This window comes from Alosa alosa, chromosome 17 (genome assembly GCF_017589495.1).
Source record: "Alosa alosa isolate M-15738 ecotype Scorff River chromosome 17, AALO_Geno_1.1, whole genome shotgun sequence".
In the NCBI taxonomy this organism is placed as follows: Eukaryota; Metazoa; Chordata; class Actinopteri; order Clupeiformes; family Clupeidae; genus Alosa; species Alosa alosa.
The window spans coordinates 29,399,549-29,418,033 of record NC_063205.1 but is presented as its reverse complement, the minus strand read 5'-3'; the positions used below and the strand labels follow the sequence as shown (position 1 = coordinate 29,418,033).

The 18,485-nt window shown below is 41.0% G+C and overlaps 2 protein-coding genes and 2 gene segments (V, D, J or C); 1 reads left to right on the top strand and 3 right to left on the bottom strand.

The window, feature by feature from the left end:
• Positions 1-9,396, bottom strand: part of LOC125310482 — a 19,176-nt gene extending 9,780 nt beyond the window's left edge. The window contains 3 exon segments of the V gene segment in view: positions 7,550-7,721; positions 9,070-9,200; positions 9,317-9,396. Of these exon segments, the coding sequence occupies positions 7,550-7,721; positions 9,070-9,200; positions 9,317-9,383 (370 nt within the window).
• LOC125310484 (immunoglobulin kappa light chain-like) overlaps positions 1-13,933 on the top strand; it is a 27,028-nt gene extending 13,095 nt beyond the window's left edge. The window contains exons 3-4 of the mRNA XM_048267956.1: positions 12,422-12,459; positions 13,400-13,933. Of these exons, the coding sequence (XP_048123913.1) occupies positions 12,422-12,459; positions 13,400-13,716 (355 nt within the window). The 3' untranslated portion in view covers positions 13,717-13,933. The remainder of the gene's footprint in view (positions 1-12,421; positions 12,460-13,399) is intronic.
• On the bottom strand, positions 1,327-4,170 carry LOC125310479. 2 transcript variants are annotated; one of them, XM_048267947.1, is made up of 5 exons: positions 4,083-4,170; positions 2,638-2,675; positions 2,497-2,538; positions 2,182-2,274; positions 1,327-2,037 (listed from the first exon to the last, which is right to left on the bottom strand). In XM_048267947.1, exons 2-5 carry the CDS (start codon positions 2,665-2,667, stop codon positions 1,327-1,329), a joined length of 876 nt encoding a protein of 291 aa, XP_048123904.1. In that variant the 5' UTR covers positions 2,668-2,675; positions 4,083-4,170. The 2 variants fall into 2 exon arrangements, with proteins under 2 accessions (XP_048123904.1, XP_048123905.1); XM_048267948.1 differs by lacking the exon at positions 4,083-4,170 and adding an exon at positions 3,407-3,453.
• Positions 13,934-16,733: 2,800 nt separating the features above from the next.
• On the bottom strand, positions 16,734-17,345 carry LOC125310488. The segment is given in 2 exon segments: positions 16,734-17,167; positions 17,283-17,345. Coding segments are annotated over 2 exon segments (369 nt in total).
• Positions 17,346-18,485: the final 1,140 nt, after the last annotated feature.

Here is an 18,485-nt window from a genome sequence, read left to right as displayed (position 1 = left end):
TCTGTCATATCTGCTCATTCTATCTGTCATTCTCCTGTTCTTTTTGTGCAAACTCTCTTCAAATTCACGCTGTTTCTTTAACTTCTTCTCTTCCTCTTTCTGCAGTTGCTCCTTCCTTTTCTCTTCCATACGTGCTCTCGCAATCTCTGCTTTTTTCTCTTCTTTCTCCTGCGCGAGCCTCCTCTGACGCTTTTTCTCCTCTTCCCTTTGTAACTTTTTCTGCTGGAGTTTTTCTTCCTTTGCTTTTTCCCGCCATTTTTTCTCGAGAGCCCTCTGCCTCTGTTCTTCCTTCTTTTCTTCCTCTTTCAGGTCCTTTTTGTACATGTACAAGCGTTCTCTCAGATCAGCTTTCTCTTCTTTCAGCTGTTGTTTGAGCCTCTTCCAGTCCTTATACATGACATTGTGTTGCCCTCTCAGCTCTTCCTTTATCCATCTTTTCAGGTCTGGCGCTAGGAACTTCTTTCTTTGTTGGAAGACTCTCCACCTCACTCCCAGCTGGTCTGTGTTTTTTTTGTAAGATGCCTTTGCATCTTTCTTATGTTCTCTCACCAGTTCCAGTTTCCTCTCAGTGGTCAGTACCATATTCTGTAAATACGTGAGGCGCTGGTCGTCCATGTTCCCAGTGATGTGGGATGGTTTGGGAACAGCGTGACTGTTGGTGTCACTTGGAGGTAGTTTGGCTGTATCTTCCTCATCATCACTGCTGCTGTCCTCACTGTCACTCTCCTCCCCTTCACTCTCCACATTATTATCCATCGCTGCCTGAAAAACAAACAAAAACATTTAAAAACATGATTGTGTCTTAAATAAATAATAACTCGTCATGATTATGGTTTGGGATCTGGGGTTTCATGACTATGTTTTGGGGGTCAAAGCTGTACTGATTACACAGGAATCTATTGCTAAAAGTAGAGTTGACCATTCTGCCCTCAAACTTTCACTACCTTTCATTTATTTTTGGCTCTTCTAGTAGAAGTCAGAACATCTCGATTAATAAGTTGTCCATGCATCTATTCTTTTAATATAGCTTACCCTGGTTGGTAGCTTGTTATTGCTTTAAAAATACATTTCATAAACTGAGTAGTCCAGCCAAAGTTGTCACACTAGTTAAAATGTGACAAAATCAAAACTCATCAACTTGAACTCACTCTGACTGGTGGTGACTGTGTTCCATTCCTCCTGGCCACAGGTTTAAGAGTGGACGCACAAATCAAGGTGGGGTGTGGTTCATGCGACGGGTCTCTGAAATGTATGTCTGCAACAGACATGAACTGGTGGGGGCATGCACACTTGCCTTGGATAGAGGAGCAGTTTAAGATGAGAGAGTCAGACTGGCCTCCATGGGACAATGGCAAGTCCTTTGCCAGAGTGTTTTTGAGGGGGCAGCTTCTCCTGTCTGCTTTGTGGTGATAACTGGCAGGATGGGACAGTGTTCCACGTGTGACATGTGACCTGTTCACTTGACTGAGTGACATGGTTATGAGGAAGAGGAGCCTTTGATGTGCGCTTCCAACCACTGGACAGAGGTTGAGCAGCAACATCTTTTCCTTTGCTCATCTTGGAATTCTTTTTAGGTTTTTGTGCCGAGGAACACCTGTGTGACGTGCGCTCTGAGCCTCGTTGTAACAGGTGAGCAGCAGCATCGGCCGTCTTCTTGTCTCTGTCCTTCACTCCTGCTTGGCTCTCTTTCTTGAGTTTGTTCTCTTTGTCCTCCATCTCTCCCAGCATTCCAGCGCGGGATGCCCTGTGATGGCATGGCACAACTGGGAACGAGATGATCACCGGGCATGGATTTGAGCAGTGGGCTGACGGTCCAGGGAATATCTGCGCAAGCTGTGGCTGGAGCGGAACTCCTGCTTGGCATCCACATGTCACATTTTGTGTGTTGGTGCCAGCCACCTTCACGGCAAAAGCCAACCTGGGCTGCGTAGGTGGAGCGGGTCGAGGTAGAGCTCTCGTTGTAGGGCACAGCTCCCACACTGGCTCAAGAATAGAACTAGGGGAAGATGAGGATGTACTGCCGTTATGTGTTCTAATCTGTTTCAGGGAGACAAAAATGAAAATCAGATTCATGTGTGACACTGTTGTCAATACTGTAAGTGTTATCTTGCAAAGCCCAAATGCCCCCCATCATACTGCAAGACATCATGTCCCTCTGCACACAGAGGCCTCTCTACGTACTTGTTGTTCACTCCTCCGATGTGTTCCCATTGCTCCAAGAAAGCTGCTTTTGAAGATACCGAGAAGACGGTTGTCCGATTGGGTTCTCTCCACCTGCCGTGCCACAAACACTTTCAAAAACAGATTCTGCAATGCAATACCCTGGGCCTCTCTTCCATTCAGTTAAATTGTGTTTCATTTGATCAAATTTAGTTCAATTTAATCAATTCATTTTAATGCAGTTTATGTGTATTCTTTATATACACTACTGATCAACCAAAGCATCTACATATCATGTACATCACCCAAAACTTTCTACATTGACGTTTTACATACCACAGGTGTCCATCTCGGTTCAGGGCTGCTTCCTTCATCAGGCTGCAAAAATGCACCAGGCTGTAAGAATTTTCATGTAACAGCAGTAACCTAGTTCTAGAATATTCAGTAGGAATCAACAAGGCCATAGACATGACTTACGGGCTCAGGATGGACTCGTGTGCGAGTCATCTTAAGGTCTGAGGAGGAGAAGAAGTTAAATTCCAGAAATATTCAGAGAGAGAGATTTCTGTGTCCTCTTGTCACTTTTACTTTGGTAAAATGAGCTTATAAAGTAGTTTCAAATGCAAGCTTCTGACATGACATATTGTTGCCTTGTGACATCATAATGACACTATGGTAACCTGTGTCAAAATGACCCAGACCACCTGCAAGCAGCTTTTAGTAGTATTAGTGAAGTTAGTTCAACTTTCAAGGTGTAACACAAGGGTCATCAATGTCAGTTTGATGGGTCCTGGAAACATTTCAGGCTTTCTGATTAATGAAAGTAGTAAAATCCTTCATATGATCGGGACATTTCTTTCAGTTGTACAGAGATGATTATGACATGGATATAACACACTGGGCCCTAATTTAAGGCAGAAAGTCCAATGTCTATCAAAAAGCAAAGTTGCCATGCATGAGCTATAACAATTGAATGGTAAATTAACTTCCTCATCAGTGTTGGTCTTATGGTCTTACTAGTGTTAAATTAGCAAATTTATTTTGCCTTGTTATTGACTTAGCGTTAGAGTTAAGATTTTGCTCTGCCCATCATTCAAATAAGGGCCCAATGCCCTATCTAATAATCTGCACTTTTTTGAAAGTAGGGGTCTTAAATTGAATTACAAAGTATCTATGCAGACTAGACTACATTCACCAGCAATAGCAATAAACAAATAGCCCAAAATAATGCTACTGTCAAACTTACCAAATATCACTGATATTCTAGTTTTCAAAATGTCTTTGTGAAAAATACATTTGCTCTACTGTATCCTGTTCAGTGGTTGTTCTGGTAAAGTTTGGTTCTGCTCCATCACATAGTGCTGGATGATTATGACATCATAATGACAAGAAAGACGCAAGTCATTTGTGTGTGATAGTGTGTTCAAGTGAAATGGCTGTGTAATAGCATTCATTGCTGTATGCATCTATAATAGGTTGCCAAATGGGTCCTATTCTTTATTTGAACTGCCACAATGAGATTTAAATTCATTACTATAGAATCCACTGAATCAGGACACTCCTATCGGAGTACTACAATTCAGTTCTCCATTGGTCCTCTCCTAAAAGTCCAAAACGATGACTTAAATATATATATATTTTTTTTAAATGACCTGTTTGCTTTTTTTTGTCAAACTGCTATAAGTTGCTTTGAATGAGACCATCTGCTATAAGTAACAATACAATAATCATTATTTAGTTAAGTTTAGTAAAAATGTGCCTGTTTTGTGACTTGCATCCCGACCAGTGTAAAACATAATCTAATCTAAAATTCAATAATCAGGCAAAAGACAAAAAAAGCAAAGGCTACCCCTAAGCACTGATATCGAAGATGGGTGGGTTACTCTGAGTTGATTGGCAAAGTATAAAAATACAAGACTTACCAAATATCACTGATGCTTTTGTAGTCTACTTGTGAATAATTATTTTGCTCTGCAATTCTACTGTATCCTATCCAGTGTTTGTTCTGGTGAAGTGAGCTTTTAATGTTGCATGCAAGGTTCTGCTACATCACAACATGATCAAGGATTATGACATCATAATGTCAAGAGGGTGATGATGTACAAAGTCTGTTTTTTTCTGTATGCTTCCTTATTCATCATCATCAACCGTTGTTTATTCAAGGAAAATTTACTGAGCATTAAGGTATTTTACAGCAATGCCCTGAGTTTACAAATTAAAGAATTAAACAAAAACAATTGTGTGCTGGACTGGAGCGGCTTGACTCGCCAGCATACCCAAGCCTAGCGCAGACAGACAAACAAACAAATTAAACAGCAAACAAATCATTAATCAAACACAAATAGGCCAAAAGGAGCGGCACATCTGGCCAGCGTCCCCGTTACTAGGCAACCTGACATACAATACATTGACACACAGAACAAAAGATGCCGGACTGTGAGGCATAGTCGCCAGCGTACCCGTGACACCAAGCGATACAAGACAGACAACAAACAAATTAATAAATAATAAAAAGTAATAAAAAATAAATTCAAAAAGAAAAAATCATGTTAAATTAGTCCAATTTCTAACTGGCTGAAAATGTCCAAGGGCAATGATTGCTTGCGTGAAACTGTGCACAACTGTGACTTTATAACTGGTAACGTGATGAATAGAAAGTCCAGCTGACAAGACATAAAGTTGACCTGGAGAATGAAGGTCTTGTTCAGTGTATCTCAATAATGAGAAATCTAATCTATCTAATATGACCTTCAGCTCCTTCACACTGGCCTGGTCATGCCCGGCTCTCCATGGTAATATACGAGTGGAACTCTTTCCATGTAGCCTATGTAAGGAGTCCTAATGTTTCTATACTGATCAAACTCCTGATCATGTGAACTGTTGATTAATTACTCTACCACATGATGGTATGACCTCATGGTGGGCCCATTGTCACATATTGCTGCTACAACAACTTTTGATTATATCTCTAACCTTTGCCTTTTTCACCGGAGAAACCTACTAGGAAGCGGGAAATGTAATTAACGTGTACATTGTCATGTCTTGATTAATGCACTCTCACTACAACAATGGTCTCAAGTCTCATCAAAGTACTTCTCATGTGACCCAAAATCAGCTGACCTCCAATCATGTGATCCATTTCAATGTAACCAACCACAAACTAGGTAGCCTATTTAAGTGAAGTTTACAGAGCATTCTGGGAGCCATTCTGTAGTCAGAATCTCCCGCACCACTAAGGTGTGTAGTCATCATCCTCTGAGCTGGTATGTTCATTCTCTGATTGCTTCATATGGTTTCCTAAATGTTCCTTTAGCCTGTTTTCGTAACTTTCACATTATTCATTTAGATGTACCTTCTATAATGTATTGGATGAATAGCTTGTATCTGACAAATAAATTGTTATGCTTTGACCCGCATAGTTTTCTAGAATTTCTTTAGATATCCCTCAAAGTTTAAGATGTGCCAAGGGGAACGGCTAGGATTAGTCCCTAGGGCCGTGGGGCTAAATCAGAGAAAGTAGGCATGCTACCAGGAGAACTGGCCATCGTATTGTACTGTGGTGGGTCACTGATTTTATTAGTAGTCTGGAATTAGACAGCTAACCTTAGCACACCCTGAACCCTCTGTAGCTTTGGTAAGATGTTCTGTCCAGATGAGTATAGTGGTCCAGGCCAGCACTATAGCCTCTGACCAACTTTCACACTAGGATCATTACTCAGTAAATGCCGCCTCCCGAATTAGTCGGCCGAGGAGGGGCTCGCACACTATTCTTGGGGTAGTTGAGTCTAATTAAATAGCTAGAAGGCATTCTTGTAACAGTATTGTGGGTAGGCCTACATCGGCCTACTATGGATAGTAATATTACTTTGACTGAAACTTCTCCATATCTAGCGGGGTCAGAATCATTAGGTTAACAGGGGTTCTATAATCAATTGTTATTTCCAACAGCGCGCGGAAGCTTCACGATTTCCTTCGACCACTCCCAGTTCCCTCATTGGTCCTGACGAGTGACGTCTACACCTACTGTATGCAGAAACTTAATCATGACAGGGACCATTATGTGAAATTCACTTGATGATAAGCTGACTGCACTACTCCACTCCATGGGCAAAAAAATGTCAGTGCTGTCAAGTACAATCTGACTGAGGAGGGTATCTTCACTGTGTGAACTGAACACAGCATCTCTGTGGTAACTCTCAGTAGCATCTCAGTAGTAATCTCCTGCATCTTCAGTCTGGACATCACTGATGGTCAGAGTGAAGTCTGTGCTTGATCTACTCCCTTGAAATCTGAATGTAGGTCCAGAATGTGGTTTGCATGTAAATTTAGTCAAAATAGGAGCTTGCCATGAACATCCCTGTGCTCAGTACTACTGGCTTTACAGGTCAGAATGGCCATATCCCCCAAAGATGCAGATTTCAGATGCAGCTGAGACACTGTATACTGTCCTCTGGATGCCAACGAGAAAATACCACAGCTCCTTCTCTTCTTCTGAATCAACGGGTTCAAGCGCTGACACTATTTGGGGAAATAATCTTATGGGGAATGGTGTTCATATCAAAACAAGTTGAAGACACCGCTTTGATCCACACAAATGTGTCAGTGTTTATTCTGTTGTCCACCAATAAATAATATTGAACAAATGTTTGTGGATTCCTATAAGAGCAATTCTATAACTAACGTTGAAGTAAAACTTCAGTACAAAGCTGAATAAGTAAGGGCCTCAACAGATGTGTTATAAAAAGAATTACATTCATGTGTCACTCCCGTTCACTCCCTTCTGATGTTTGAGAATGGGACATTAGACATTTTTAGACAATTAAAGTATATATGTCTACATTTGAACACTTTCTAAAGCAAGAAAAAGCAAGAAGACATAAATAATAGTACAATTATATAATACAATTAAATAATAGAAGGTATAATATACATACAATAAAATTACTATTTAATATTGGATTTACACTCGATACATTCTCCTCCATTCCTAAAAAGCTGAGCCATCAAAATACTCACAATGAATGGGAATGATAAGAAATGCAACAAGGTCATACAAATGGCAAAGTACTACACAAGCTCTACTCCACTGAAAATGGGCCCAGAGTCCTTATATTGGTTCCTTCTCCCCGCCTGTGGCTCTCGCTGATCCGTCGGTAGCTGGCTTTCGGCCTCTTCCCCCTGGACTGGCACTGCTTGGCCGTCCATAATAATGCCTGAGCAGAACTCTTCATAGTGTCCAGGAACTTGCTGAGGATACGTATGTGCAGCCCACTCTCACTGCTCATATGAACAGCACACCATCTGCAGAGACTCAAAGCTGCAGAACTGCACTCATGTGTAGTCTTTTGTGGAGGTTTTTGTACGACTCTGTATCACTGTGAGAACACATTACCACTACTGTGGTAACTCTGACAGTAGTAATCTCCTGCATCTTCAGCCTGGACTCCACTGATGGTCAGAGTGAAGTCTGTGCTTGATCCACTCCCTTGAAATCTAGATGGAGTTCCAGAATGTGGTTTGCTTGCATATATAATCAAAAGTTTAGGAGCTCCTCCAGGCGTCTGTAGATACCAAAAAAGTCCTTCATCTCCATCACTACACAGCACTGCTGACTTTACAGGTCAGGATGGCCGTGTCCCCCACAGATGCAACTTTCACTGCTGGAGTCTGAGTCACAGTGTACTGACCTCTGGATCCTGTGGAGTAAATTCAAACTTGGTTCTTATCTTATGACACATGCAACTGCTTAGATGAAATAGTTTTCTTATCTGAATGAAGCATCAAAACTGCTCTCAAAGAAAACATTTTAAGGAACACAAGAAGATTTGATACCATGTAGACAGAGGAGCATTGTCAGGATTAAGGTGATTAAGGTCATTGTTACAAAATACCACAATTGTTCTTATTCACAAGGTGTTCAGGTGGTTGAGGATCTTTAAGTATCATCCTGAGCACTAATGCATGCAGGCTATGCTGCCAATGCAAAGTATTCTCATGCAAATACTCACCAAAAACAGCTAACGGAACGGCTGTATTGGCATGTATTGAAAACATCACTAATGCTGGCTGGGTAATGTGTTCTCATCATCATTTTTCAGACTTGTTTGGAGGGGAGGGGGATAGACATGTCTAGTATATCAACACAGTGTAATCAAGTGTTAGTGAGATTATATGCTGATTCATGGACATGGAAATACACCTCCACCATGATCCCCTTGACAATATTTGGATCCTGAGATCTCAGCCCTCAGAGTTTGATATGATACAGCAGCCATTTGGTTTTGTGGAGTCTTGTGATGACAAATCTACTTCATCTGTTGTTATTGTTTTTTTGTTTGTTTGATATTGTTTTACTCTTCAAAACACATCTTCTAAGTTAGTCTTGGACTTTACTGTTCTAGTAGGTGTTAAATCCATTTTATAACAATGTTTGTGCAGGTTTTTAAATACATTTGTGTGTATTATTGTGTCAATATGAATGTAATTTATATTGAAGACACAAACTGTTCAATATAAAGTAAAACTACTGCATCTTTATGTACATGAATGCATTTGAAAAAATAAACAATATATTTCTTTAACCTCGTAAATATCTTGGTAATGAGAAAAGGCAAATGTACAACTCTACTGAACACCCCTAACACCTGCTGAACGTCTCTGCTGCAGAAGTGCAGTCATGTGTATTCTCACAGAGGGAGGTTTTTGTACGGCTCTGTATCACTGTGTGAACACCCACACACTGCTAACATGGGCACTCTGACAGTAGTAATCTCCTGCATCTTCAGTCTGGACTCCACTGATGGTCAGAGTGAAAGCAGATCCAGATCCACTGCCACTGAATCGAGATGGAGTGCCTGACTGGAGAGTGCTAGCATAGTAAATCAGGAGTTTAGGAGGCTCTCCAGATACCTGATGGTACCAGTGCAGACAGTTGTTGCTATAAACATTACTGCTGACTTTACAGTTCAGGGTGACTGTTTGTCCAGGAACAGCAGGTAATACTGATGGAGTCTGATTCACTGTGTACTGCCCCCTGCATTCTGAAGACAAAACAAAACAGAAAACACACATATTCATAATAACTCTGTAGAGTGTCTTTAAAAATGCAAGCTTACTCTTTTCAGTCATGAATATTATTAACAGCTGTGCATCTTACCTTGGATGTAGATAAGTGTCCAGAGCAATATCACTTTAAGCAACATGTTCATTTTGGACTTCATCATCAAGAATGACCTAAACCAAGCTGTCTGAGAGCCCAAGAGCAGGTCACACTAAAAACCTTCTGAGTACACGGAAACTTTTAATTTATGCAAAGTGCACTTCTATGCAAATACTGCTCCTGGATAAATCAGCTGTAGGTGGATGATCAGGGCTCTGACATTCCAGTGACACTCATTTCCCTGCCTCCTTTACCACTGTGAAGCTGAATTTCACCTAAAAGCATTTTATAAAAAGTCTGAAAAAATCTAAAATTATTTAGATATTCTACAGTAATTGATTGATACCGGGTCGACTGTCGCTCTCCGCGGTCCTGAAACATGGTGCTTATACTTGATGGGTAAGCATAGGCCTAGAGTTTGTGAATCTAAAGGAGATTAAAACGTGTAGACAACTTGCAACTGTCTGTTGCAGAGGATACATGTTCGAATGTTTTCAAAAACAGCTTTAAATTCTGCATGCTCTAAAGATGCAGACGCAAGTGGTGTTTTTTGGCTTATCTACTGTGGTGGATGCAGATGCAAGTCACTGAAGCGCGAGGAGGTTTTTGTACAGGCTCTGAATAGATTTGTACCACTGTGGTGGACTTTTGGTAGCGGCACGAAGCTTGATGTTGGAAGTAAGTAGCCTAGGACTAACTTGTCAAACTGCTTTCATAACGTGTTTCGAAAAAGAAATACCATTAGGCCTTAGGACTTCGTAGACAAAACCTTAGCCAATAGACAGCAATTCATCTATTATAGACTATAATTTGTTCTCGTTTATAATGATTGAATCCTCACTGGATGCGTCAAATGCCATTTTCCTATTTGCTGAGCTACTATAAATTGTATAGGCTGGTCAAACCAATAAATTACCTAACTAGATGTACCGCAGAGCGGTACAAAATATGACCGCCGCCCAGTCCAGCACATTTTTTCTACAAAAATAAGTCACGCTGAAAGGCATATGTGATTCTAACTGTCTCACTGAATTGCATTATGCACGCTCAATTCTCACTGGTATCTGCAAGACAACAAGTACCAAAACATGATTAGTTTATAGATTTCACATGTAATATACATTTTATACAACCCCACCCCCATCTTGCCTGTTCATAATTCTGAGAAATTCTTGAATTGTGTGCATGTGTGCGTGTAAATGTTTATGTTTATGTGTGTGTGGGTGGGTGGGTGGTTGTGTGTGCGTGCATGTGCATGTGCTTGTGTGTTTGCCTGTTTATGTGCCTGTGTGTGTGCATGTGCATGCGTGCGTATATATGTCTACTGTGTGAGTATGTGTCATACGTAGGATTACTGTGAATGTGTGTGCGTGTGTATCTGTTTATGCACATGTGTGCATATGGAATGGGTTTACATGACCCCTGAAGGCAAACATACGCAAAAAATTGGTCATCCTAGGTCCTACGGTTCTCAAGATATTCACAGAAAACTGTGTCTGCCCTACCCTCCTTTCGGGGGGTCCAGTCCAGCGGGGGGGCTACAGATCAAAACGAAAAGCGACGGTTCCATGCTATTCATGTGGGGTTACATGCCCACCAAGTTTCGTGTACCCCGGTCTTTCAGTGTCCGGGAATCCTTGTTGGTGTACGGTCACTAAATGTACACATAAATTATTTTATTGTAAGGCCCCCCATGAACGAAAGTCCACGAAACTTGGCATGCATTCGGAGGGTGTCATAATGATCCTACACTTTCAATTTTGTGCAGTTTTGACCATGTCAGCCAGAGATATTGTGATGAAAACACCTAATGGTTTGCTTTTTAATTTTTAACTAGGTGGCGCTATACATGAAATAAGTGGAAATGGGATAGGTTGACATGCCCCCTTAGGACCAACATACAAAAAAAAGGTGGACCTCCTAGGCCCTACGGTTCTCGAGATATTCACAGAAAACTGTCTCTGGCCTGTTGGTGTTACAATATACCAACTGTCACCTACAGACCAGTTGGTGTATAGTAACATAAATTAATTCATTGTGTGGCCCCCCATGAACGGAATTCCACGAAACTTGGCGTGCATTCAGAGGGTGTCATAATGATCCTACACTTCCAATTTCGTGCAGTTTTGACTATGTTAGGTCACAGATACCTGCGATTACAACACCTCATTTTTACTTTTTTGTGTTTAACTAGGTGGCGCTATACATGAAATGAGTGGTTATGGAATGGGTTGACATGGCCCTTTGAGATCAACATACAAAAAAAATGGTCCTCCTAAACCCTACGGAAAAAAGGAGGTTCCATGCTATCCATGTGGGGTTACATGCCCACCAAGTTTCGTGTACCCCGGTCTTACAGTGTCCCGGGAATCCTTGACGGAAATTTTCGCTGCGCGGCGGTCATAATAAGATACATAAATCTTTAATATTATTTATAAAGGCTATGGTCAAACCAATAAATTACCAAAGATATATCAATCTTTAATATTATTTATATAGGATATGGTCAAACCAATAAATTACCAAATAAGATATATAAATCTTTAATATTCATTTGAATTCAAAGAGATTATGGCTGCGCATGCGGAGTTGCTCTTGAAGAATAATGGATAAATATTAACGTTTGTAGTTGTGCGTATTTGGAGGTAGGGTTTTTGTACGACGGTGGATAGGGTTTGTATCACTGTGGTACACTTTTGGAAGCGGCTCGAAGCTTGAAGTTGGAAGTAAGTGATTGTTTTTCTTATGGACTAAACCTAAGGCGATGCGATTCTTTCAGGTTAAAGCCTAACAATTTGATGGTCCTTTTGCATATATATTTTGATGGTAAAAAATATCTAGCCTTCCCGGCGAATCTAACGCATTATGCCATATCAATGAACTTTTGGCATCTGTAAAAAGTAGGCTTAACTTTTTAACATTGCCGAAATGTACCGAATAACTGCATTGGATTGAAAACCGTTGACTGCTCAGAATAATTATTTAAAATACCACTTGTTGGATCAACCTAAATGCACCCTGCATGCGTTAAAGATGCATATGCAAGTCACTGAAGCGTGAGGAGGTTTTTGTACAGGCTCTGAATAGATTTGTACCACTGTGGTGGACTTTTGGTAGCGGCACGAAGCTTGAAGTTGGAAGTAAGTAGAAATATGCTATTTTTCTAACGTCTGAGCTACGAGAGAGTATATGGCTGTGCATGCAGAGTTGCTGTTGAATTAACATTTGTGAAAAGTAATGGAGAAATATAAACGTTTGCAGTTGTGCGTATTTGGATGTAGAGTTTTTGTACAACGGCTGACAGGGTTTGTATCACTGTGGTACACTTTTGGAAGCGGCACGAAGCTTGACGTTGAAAGTAAGTGATTGCATTTCTTAGCCTAAATTTAAGCGATGCGATTCTGTCAAGCTTAAAACATTCCTTTTGTTTGCGCGTTTATGGTCTTTTCAAAATATATCTTCATGGCAAAAACCCCTATACCCGGCGTATTTCGAAAGCAGACTGCTGCGTGAGTGGTGTTTTTCTACAGGCTCTGAATAGATTTTGGTAGAGGCAAGAATCTTAAATTCTGAAATAATTAGGAATAATAATGTTTTGCTTTTAGGGGTTTGGGGCATTTGTCAAACTGACTGCATGACGTGTTTTCAAATATAAAATAGTAATAGGATTGTATCGTCACTGCAGGCCATGCATCAAAATGTCATGTAGCCTATTTGGAGAACTACGATAACAAATATGGTGGGCTGGTTTATATCTATGGGATCATTGCTGAAACCTGCTAAAAAAGTTGGTCAACTTTCGGTCGAAAACCGTCGGCTGTTCAGAATATTCAGTAAAAAAAAAAGAAAACTTAAAAAATGTTTGCATGTTTTTATTTTGAACGGCGTGGCTGTCTGTTTGTTTTATACTGAATTAAACGAAGTTGCAAACCAATTTACCGAACATGGAAACGAACTATTGCGAACGATATCAATGATGATGGCCATGCTATTTTCAGATAACACCTGCAACAATATTCATGGCTGTGAATGTTATCTAATCTACTTGCTGTCCCATTCGTGTCTCCCTCTGACTTTCAGGTAACACCAGCCCCAAACTGACAGTCTTGCCCCCGTCAAGCGAAGAGCTCTCCAGCAAGAGTACTGCCACGCTGGTGTGCCTGGCCAACGGAGGCTTCCCGTCAGACTGGGCTCTCAGCTGGAAGGTGGATGGTAACAACAGGCCTGGGGTGGCCAGTCTCTGGGGTCTAGAGAAGAACGGCTTGTACAGCTGGAGCAGCACCCTGACCATACCTTCCCAGGAGTGGAGCAAGGCTGCCTCCGTGACCTGTGAGGCCAAACAGGGCTCCCAGTCTCCAGTCACCAAGGTTATAAAGAGAGGCGAATGCTCTGACTAGAGTAGCCTACTTCCATTTTCTACAGTCTGGGTGACTGATTACAGTATTTGTCTTATTTTTTATCGTTCATGTGCTCACTGTACTGTGCTTACTGTCTTCATTGACATACATCCACAGCCTTTACTGTTATACTGTTCTGCCTGATCAATGAGAACATGTTCTTGTGCCATTTCTGTTGCAAAATTTGACTTGGAAAAAATAAAAGCTTTCTACTGAACCATACCTATGTTATTCAGTTATTAACATTTAGAAAGAAAATGTATTTTATTAAAGATAAATTTGCACACACCCTTACTACAGTTCATCAAATACAGTTTCAAACAACCATGCAAAAGTGCAGCACACCTGCTAATGGTTCATTTCTATTCTGAGAGCAGCAAAACCACTGAACCGTGGCCATGCAAATGTGAGTTTCAATACATCAGTGTCCACTTACTTACACTCTAAAGACAATCTCTCTGTGTGTGTGTGTGTGATTAAGTTAAACCAACATTTTGGTCTTAATGAACCACTTAATACAGATATATAACAAATAAAACTTTTATTGTCAGGTGATTAAAGTGTCCCACAAGATAAAGCAGTCACTAGTCACCACAGAAATAAGCTCCACCATGTTAATACCAGTTTTCACAGTAAAGTGGGTGAAACATCAAAAAACCTCACGAGACTCTAATAATGTACATAACACCGAGCACTGCGTTAAGAAGCGCTTCCGTAGCTCTGTTGAGAAGGAGTGGCTACTTGAAGGAGTGTGCCTGTAGCATCGCCGTGTTCGAATCCCGCAAGGTGCCGTGTCCACCGCGGTCACCCGTTGCTATACGCTACGCTGTTAGGTGGTCATCGCGATCTCTAATGAAGCCAAGTAACTGTTTGGTTTACTGAGTGCATTCATATTAATAATCATTGACATCAATTGCAACAGCCAGAGAAATAAAAACAGCTGTCCGGTGTCCGGTGCTCATCGCGATCGCGAGGCCGTGCGTGCGTGCGTGCTGGCAGGCACGAACGATCTCTTATGAAGCAGAGTGCCTGGCTGTTTGTAACTGTTTGCTTTCTGTTTGGTGTGCTGTTTACTGAGTGCATTCATATTAATAATCATTGACATCAATTGCAACAGCCAGAGAAATAAAAACAGCTGTCCGGTGTCCGGTGCTCATCGCGATCGCGAGGCCGTGCGTGCGTGCGTGCGTGCTGGCAGGCACGCACGATCTCTTATGAAGCAGAGTGCCTGGCTGTTTGTAACTGTTTGCTTTCTGTTTGGTGTGCTGTTTACTGAGGGCATTCATACTAATCATTGATATCAATTGCAACAGCCAGAGAAATAAAAATCAATTTTATGAAATATGACCTAGGCTACACGCAATAGCCAGCGTCACGAGACTCTAATAATGTACATAACAACCGAGCACTGCATTGAGAAGCGCTCCCATAGCTCTGCTGTTTACTGAGTGCATTCATATTAATAATCCTTGACCAAAAACCAAACAAACAAAACAAGCGATGCAAGTCGGTGTTTTTTAACCTTGTAAATATCTTGGAAATGATGTACTACTTTATGTACTGCTCTTGCTAGTGCAAATGTTCTATGTACAACTCTACTCTACAACTACTGAACCCCCCTCACACCTGCTGAAAGTCTCTACTGCAGCAGTGCAGTCATGTGTATTCTCACAGACAGAGGTTTTTTTACGGCTCTGTTTCACTGTGTGAACACCCACACACTGGTAGAATGTAAACTCTGACAGTAGTAATCTCCTGCATCTTCAGTCTGGACTCCACTGATGGTCAGAGTGAAGTCTGCTTGATCCACTCCCTTGAAATCTAGATGGGGTTCCAGAAAGTGGTGTGCTTGCAAATTTCATCAAGAGTTTAGGAGCTCCTCCAGGCTTCTGTTGATACCAGTGAAGGCGGTCTCCACTACTTTACAGGTCAGAATGGCCGTGTCCCCCACAGATGCAACTTTCACCGCTGGTCAGAGTCGGAGTGTACTGACTTCTGCATGCTGTGGAGTAAATTCAAACTTGGTTCTTATCTTATGACACATACACCTGTTTAGATAAAATAGTTTTCTTATCTGAATTAATCATCAAAAAGCGCTTTTAAAGAAAGTATTTTAAGAAAAACAAGATTTGATACATACCATGTAGACAGAGGAGCATTGTCAGGATTAAGGTGATGAAGGTCATTGTTACAAAATACCACAGTTGTTCTCATTCACAAAATGTTCAGGTGGTTGAGGATCTTTAAGTATCATCCTGAGCACTAATGCATGCAGGCTATGCTGCCAATGCTGGCTGGGTAATGTGTTCTCATCATCATTTTTCAGGCTTGTTTGGAGGGGAGGGGGGCAGACATGTCTAGTATATCAACACAGTGTAATCAAGTGTTAGTGAGATTTTATGCTGATTCATGGACGTGGAAATACACCTCCACCATGATCAACTTGACAATATTTGGATCCTGAGATCTCAGCCTTTACTGGACTTACAGTATGGTGAGTTTGATATGATACAGCAGCCATTTGGTTGTGTGGAGTCTTGTGATGACAAATCTACTTCATCTGTTGTTATTGTTTTTTTGTTTGTTTGTTTTTTTACTCCTCAAAACACATCCTCTAAGTTAGTCTTAGTCTAGATGATAGATAGATAGATACTTTATTGATCCTCAAGGGGAAATTCAAGAAAATTAACAGGAGACCGTGTGACAGCGGTGGTCACGTCATGAAACAGGATTAGAACCTGCGACGCTGGGACAATGCTTCAAGTGCTTTGCACAGCGACGTCTAGTCCATTGTGCTACGGGAGCACAAAGTTGTACGTCTAGTAGGTGTTAAATCCATTTTTATAACAATGTTATAAATGTGCATTTTTTAAAGACATTTGTTATTATTTTTTTGTCAATATAAATTTTATTTATTTAAATCACAAACTATTCAATATAAAGTAAAACTACTGCATCTTTATGTACAAATGTATTAAAACAAATAAACAATATATTTCTTCAACCTTGTAAATATCTTGGTAATGAGAAATGGCAAATGTACAACTCTACTGAACACCCCTCACACCTGCTGAACGTCTCTGCTGCAGCATCATGTGTATTCTCACAGAGGGAGGTTTTTGTACGGCTCTGTATCACTGTGTGAACACCGGCCCACTGTGGACACTCTGACAGTAGTAATCTCCTGCATCTTCAGTCTGGACTCCACTGATGGTCAGAGTGAAAGCAGATCCAGATCCACTGCCACTGAATCGAGATGGAGTGCCTGACTGGCGACTGCTAACATAAGTTATCAGGAGTTTAGGAGGCTCTCCAGATGCCTGATGGTACCAGTGCAGATAGTCGTTGTTATAAACATTACTGCTGACTTTACAGTTCAGGGTGACTGTTTGTCCAGGAACAGCAGGTAATACTGATGGAGTCTGAGTCACTGTGTACTGCCCCCTGCATTCTGAAGACAAAACAAAACAAAAAACACACACATTCATAATAACTCTGTAGAGTGAGTTAAAAATGCAAGCTTACTCTTTTCAGTCATGAGTATTATTAACAGCTGTGCATCTTACCTTGGATGTAGATAAGTGTCCAGAGCAATATTACTTTAAACACCATGTTCATTTTGGACCTCATCATCAAGAATGACCTAAACCAAGCTGTCTGAGAGCCCAAGAGCAGGTCACACTAAAAAACTTCTGAGTACATGGACACTTTTAATTTATGCAAAGTGCCCTTCTATGCAAATACTGCTCCTGGACAAATCGGGTGTCAGGGTTCTTCTGATATTCCAGTGACACTCATTTTCCTACCTCCTTTTGAGTCTGAGAAACTACATTTTAACTAAAGGCTTTTTAAGAGAGTCTGACACAATCTGAAATTATTTTCAGAAATCAGGACACATGTTTTTGACAGACTAAATGTATAATGAAATTAAAATAAAATAAATATATATATTAAATGCATGTCAGTATTTTTCCTATCAGTCCTATAATTATGACTGCCGCTAGCGAAGCGGTCATATAGGGATTGTCAAAGTTTTTTTTTGTTTTGTTTTTTTTCCGTCATCTACTTCCTGAATTTTTGGTCAACGATACCCGGGACAACGAACCACCGGGGCACATGAAATTTGGTGGGTATGTAGCCCCACTAGACTTTTACGGAAAAATTTTGTTTAGATCCCGGGGCCCTCCCCCGTGCTGGGCCCCCCGAACCGCAAAAAAAGCAGTTTTTCCTAAATAACTACCTGAACCGTGGCACTGAGGATGAAGAATCTTTTATGGGTCTCAACCTGGCCCATAATCACTCATTTGTGATTTGCACCCCCGGTAAAAAATGAAAATGCAATATTATTCTGCTTTAATCGCCCCTATCTTCAGTTAAGATGTTCAGAACTGCACCAAATGTTATGTGTATGATTGACCTGGCATTCTCTGGGAGTATGCCAAGTTTCGTAGAATTTCATCCATGGGGGGGTCTAAAAAAAATTAGGTTATGTGTACATTTAGTGACTGTACACTCATTGGCCTGTAGATGGCGGTGTCATGAGCATTCTCTCTCCCTGGTAACAACCTTAATTGAATTCAATTCTCTGCCACTCTGCTCACTCTCTCTCTACTCTGCCTAACGAGCTCCACCTGGCTCCGCCCTGCTCTTGTTACCTGGCCAGCTGCGCTGCATTTCCCACTCACCATCCTCACCTTGCCCCACTCTGCTCTAATTACTCTGCCAGCTGCACTGCATTTCTCCACTAACCTCTCCCAGTATATAAAGCC

Bases quoted from the DNA above. Each gene is read 5' to 3' on its own strand.
- LOC125310479 (XM_048267947.1), bottom strand. From the start codon at position 2,667: ATGACTCGCACACGAGTCCATCCTGAGCCC. The intron at 2,539-2,637 runs GTAAGTCATGTC...GCATTTTTGCAG, and splicing joins CACGAGTCCATCCTGAGCCC to CCTGATGAAGGAAGCAGCCC. The intron at 2,038-2,181 runs GTACGTAGAGAG...TCCCTGAAACAG, and splicing joins ATCGGAGGAGTGAACAACAA to ATTAGAACACATAACGGCAG.